Raw genomic sequence first — 4,956 nt, 5'->3', positions numbered from 1 at the left:
TTGTATATTTGTGTGTGTGTGTATACATGTGTGTGTATACATGTGTGTATATGTGTGTATATACATGTGTGTATATATATGTATATATGTATGTGTATATATATATGTGTGTATATATGTGTATATATATATGTATATGTGTGTATATATATGTGTATTTATATATATGTGTGTGTGTATATATATATATATATATATATATAGTGGACAAACAAAAGAAGGGCATTCAACACGTTTATTGGGAGATACATGTATGGATCAAAACAATTTGATTCAAATTTGTTGAGTTTCTAGTGTGATGCTAGTTGTCAGCCATTCCAAATTGATCAATATGTATATGTGTGTGTGTGTGTGTTAACAGAAATGATGAAGGTGGTGGTGGTAGTGTTGCCAGCACACATCACTCTGTCAATCAACATCCAGACACTATGGCTAACTATCCAGTCAATATCGACATCACCATCATCATCATCACCAGGATGCACCAACTCAGACAACTGCATCACTACCACCACCACCACCACCACTGCTGCTGCTGCTACTCCTGCTGTGTCCCACTTTAATGTTGTCCCCTTGTCTGTTTCAGCCACTTTTCCTCTACGTCCCCTTCCAGTCTGTCCATGCCCCTCTCCAGGTACCAGACAAATACATTGCACCTTATAGTCACATCAAAGACAAGAATAGACGAGTTTATGCAGGTATGTTCTTCACCATTTCTTTTCCCCCCCCCCCCCAACCAAAATCATCATCATCATCATCCACACCATCAGAAGCCATCATACTTTCCTGTCATTTGTTAAAATAGTATTTTCTCCCCCTTTTTTCTTTTCTTTGTCTTGCCAGGTCTGGAGGAGGTGATGGCATTCATACCCTTCCCAGGCCTTCATGGATTCCCCCCCCCCATCACCCCCATGAAGTGTTAAGAATTTAACTAGAATCTGTGGCTAGGGGCAGGCATGGGTGTTTGGTAAGAAGCTTGCTTCTCAACCACATGGTTCCGGGTTCAATCCCACTGTGTGGTACCTTGAGCAAGTGTTTTCTACTATGGCCTTGGGCTGACCAAAGCCTTGTGAGTGGATTTGGTAGACGGAAACTGAAAGAAGCCTGTTTCTGTGTGTGTATGTATATACTCACACACACACACACACACACATATGTATATATATACACACACACATATACATGTATATATTTTTATTTATGTATACACACAGACATATATACACACATACATACACATATATTCACACACAAACTGGTGTTGGTTTGTTTACATCCCTGTAATCTAGCAGAGACTGATAGAATAAGTATCAGGCTTAAAAAGAATAGCAAAATTAAGTCCTGGGGTCAATTCATTTGACTGAAAGGTCTTCGAGGCATTGCTCCAGCATTGCTGCAGTCTAACGGCAGATTCCAGTAAATCAAGTAAATATGATTATTGGTCAATGAATTATATTGTTGTAATTACTTGATCAAGGGAGAAAACTTCAGACACATTTCAGTGTTATTATGACCTCGTTAAGCAAATTAATAGAATTGGTGTGAACTTTCTCATTGCCTTGATGAGGGATCAGCAAAATACAATTAAAAGATGACCATCACCCTGTGGCCTCCTGTGTGCAGGGTCAAAGCTGAAGATTTCCAGTAGCATCCTTTATCTGCTCCCATTGCCCCTCACCCTGTATTTTTATTTTTTTAGGTGCAATTCCTTAGAATATTTAATTCTAAAAATAGAAGAGGATTTTTTTAAAACATCAAATGTTTATGAGGATCGAAAGGGATCCAGAGTTAAAAAAAAAAAAGGGATTGAAACCCACTCATATAGACTAACATTTCTCTATTCTGTCCACTTTTGATGAAATAAACTTTTTCCTTTCCGCAATTTAAGAAGCTCTCCATCTTTATTATTTTGTTTGTTCTGTAAATATTCTCAACCATTTAAATTTTAAGGATTTATGTCATAATGGAAATTCTTTAGAAAATGTATTCTCTTGTTTCCCTATCAGGAATGACAGCTTGCATGGATGAAGCCATTGGCAATATTACCAACGCTATGAAGAAGAAAGGCTTATGGAATAACACTGTCCTGGTTTTCTCCACAGGTTTGTCCTTTTATCTTTGATTTGTCACAGTTATTAGACATTGTATAAGGACAATATAAAGAACACTCTCACACAATGACTGGCCTCCCAGGTGCACACACAGGTACACAGGTACACCTGTCCACATGCTGGTCAGAGATAGAATACAGGAGGTGGGGGGTGCAAAAGTAAGGATACAGTTTTGGAAAAAGAAAACACAAAATACTCATTTTTATTTTAAAAAATTAAAAGTTACGATAAATGCATTATTATGATTAATGACACTGGAAATATCAAAAATGAGGCTAATTAATTTAATGAGCTAATAATTTTAATGAATTAAGTCTTGTAACATTGATGTGATACTTACTTTTGCACCCCACCTGTATATCATTAACCCTTTCATTACTGTATTTATTTTGAGATGCTCAGTGTTTCTATCAATTAGTTTTAAATATAACAAAGAATTTAGTAAAATAACTTAGATATCATTAATCTAGTGTTAGGAACATAAATTGTGACTAAGGTTTGGTGGAAGATTATCTATTCTCTATCTATTCTCGTTACTGTATCTACCTGTAAATCTCCCTTGGTCAGTACTACTGAAAAACTTACTTTTCCAATTTCCATTTGAAGAACTCTTAGAGTTAAAACCGGTTGGAATGTAATGTAAAATTATTTTAGGAAGGGCATCCAGCTGTAGAAACTTTGCCAGTTCAGATTGAACCCAGTGCAGCCACCTGGTTCACCAGTCCTCAGTCAAACAGTCCAACCCATGCCAGCATGGAGAGCAGACGTTAAACGACAATGATGATGATGATGATGATATGAAATAAACATCTGTTATTTGTCTTTTAATTTATCTAAAAAGATAGCAACAATTGATTTTGCTTCATTCTTCATTTCATTCTTTTTTGTTTACTTACACACACACACACACACACACGTCCTCTTCTGTTTTTAATTATTCAAATTCTTCCTCTCTGAGGATGGAGCTGGTTTCTAACAAAGATACAAAACTCCATCATTGGAATGTAGTTAACAAAAAACAAATTCACATTTTGAACTTGGGATAAGTCTTACACAGCATTACTGTTCCACTTACAGATTGTATTTGCAATTTGTGAGTTACTTGGCTGGTTTCTTTTTCTGAATACCTTAGCTTATCCAAATTCTCACTTAAGCATTTACTTACAGAACCAAGTGCACCAATTATTGTTGGTGTAAATGTAAATTAGTAATCCGGATTTAGAAGCTGGAGTCTTTTAAGCAGATGTCCATACTGTATTGCTCTTTGATTCTTTCAAAGAGATATTCACATCCACAGGACAGCTGACCTCTTTGATGGTTCATACTTTTGTACCTTTCCTTCATTGGACACTAAACTCTGCTTGTGAAGACCTGTTGAAGCAAGTGAAATTGAAATCAAACCAAATTCGATGACTGGCACCCATGCCAACCTCTCCTTCATTGGACGCTAAACTCGGCTTGCGAAGACCTGTTGAGGCAAGTGAAATCGAAATCGAAATCGTGATGGCACCTGTGCCAGTGGAGCACTAAGAGCACCGTCCGAGCGTGTTCATTGCCAGAGCAGCTGTCTGGCTTCCGTGCCAGTGGCACGGGAATGGCACCATTTGAGCGTGATCATTACCAGCGTCGCCTTACTGGCACTTGTGCCGGTGGTACATGAAAAAACATTTGATGGAGGTCGTTGCCAGTGCTGCTGGACTGGCTCCTGTGCAGGTGGCATGTAAAATATACCATTTTGAGCGTGGCCGTTGCCAGTACCGCCTGACTGGCCTTCGTGCTGGTGTCACGTAAAAGCATCCACTACACTCTTGGAGTGGTTGGCGTTAGGAAGGGCATCCAGCTGTAGAAACTCTGCCAGATCAAATTAGAGCCTGGTGTAGCCACCTGGTTCGCCAATCCTCAGTCAAATCGTCCAACCCATGCTAGCATGGAAAGCGGACGTTAAACGATGATGATGATGATGATGATGATGATGATTCAAGTTGTCATTTAATTTGTTTTATTTACCAGACATTAATTAATAATTTTCTGAACTTCTCTTTATCTTTTTTTTTTTCCATCTATTTTTAGATAATGGAGGTCAAATTCTGGAAGGGGGCAACAACTGGCCCCTTCGAGGGTGGAAGGGGTCTCTTTGGGAAGGTGGACTTCATGGTGTTGGTTTTGTTACCAGTGAGTTACTGAAAACCAAAGGAACCAGCTCCAAAGCCTTAATACATGTCTCAGACTGGTTCCCAACATTGGTCAAATTGGCTGGAGGTTTTTTGAATGGGACCAAACCCCTCGATGGCTTTGACCAGTGGTCAACTATCAGGTATGCTAACATTCCATGAACAGGTTTCATTTTTTTTCTTTATAGCTCTGCTGTTTTCTTAACTATGTACGTGTGTTCACATATAAATCTATATATCATCATCATCGTTTAACGTCCACTTTCCATGCTAGCATGGGTTGGACGATTTGACTAGAGATTGGTGAAACCAGATGGCTACACCAGGCTCCAATCTGATCTGGCAGAGTTTCTACAGCTGGATGCCCTTCCTAACGCCAACCACTCAGAGAGTGTAGTGGGTGCTTTTATGTGTCACCCGTACGAAGGCCAGTCAGGCGGCACTGGCAACGGCCACGCTCAAAATGGTGCATCTCATGTGCGATCATCATCATCATTTAGCATCTGCTTTCCATGCTGGCATGGGTTGGACAGTTTGATTGAAAACTGGTAAGCTGGAGAGCTGCTCCATTGTTTTCTTAACTATGTATGTGTGTTCACACACACACACACACACACACACCATCATCATCATCATCATCATCATCATCATCATCATCATTTAACGTCCGTTTT

General features: G+C 39.1%; 1 protein-coding gene across 1 annotated transcript in view; it reads left to right on the top strand.

Annotated features, from left to right (window-relative positions):
- Positions 1 to 4,956, top strand: part of LOC106872930 (arylsulfatase B) — a 24,211-nt gene that overhangs the window by 10,303 nt on the left and 8,952 nt on the right. Inside the window, exons 4-6 of the mRNA XM_014920106.2 lie at positions 587 to 698; positions 2,007 to 2,102; positions 4,182 to 4,425. Coding sequence (XP_014775592.1) covers positions 587 to 698; positions 2,007 to 2,102; positions 4,182 to 4,425 — 452 coding nt within the window. The remainder of the gene's footprint in view (positions 1 to 586; positions 699 to 2,006; positions 2,103 to 4,181; positions 4,426 to 4,956) is intronic.

Source organism: Octopus bimaculoides, chromosome 2 (genome assembly GCF_001194135.2).
Source record: "Octopus bimaculoides isolate UCB-OBI-ISO-001 chromosome 2, ASM119413v2, whole genome shotgun sequence".
In the NCBI taxonomy this organism is placed as follows: domain Eukaryota; kingdom Metazoa; phylum Mollusca; class Cephalopoda; order Octopoda; family Octopodidae; genus Octopus; species Octopus bimaculoides.
The sequence above is the reverse complement of the archived record's forward strand: the minus strand, read 5'-3'. Positions and strand labels throughout refer to the sequence as shown.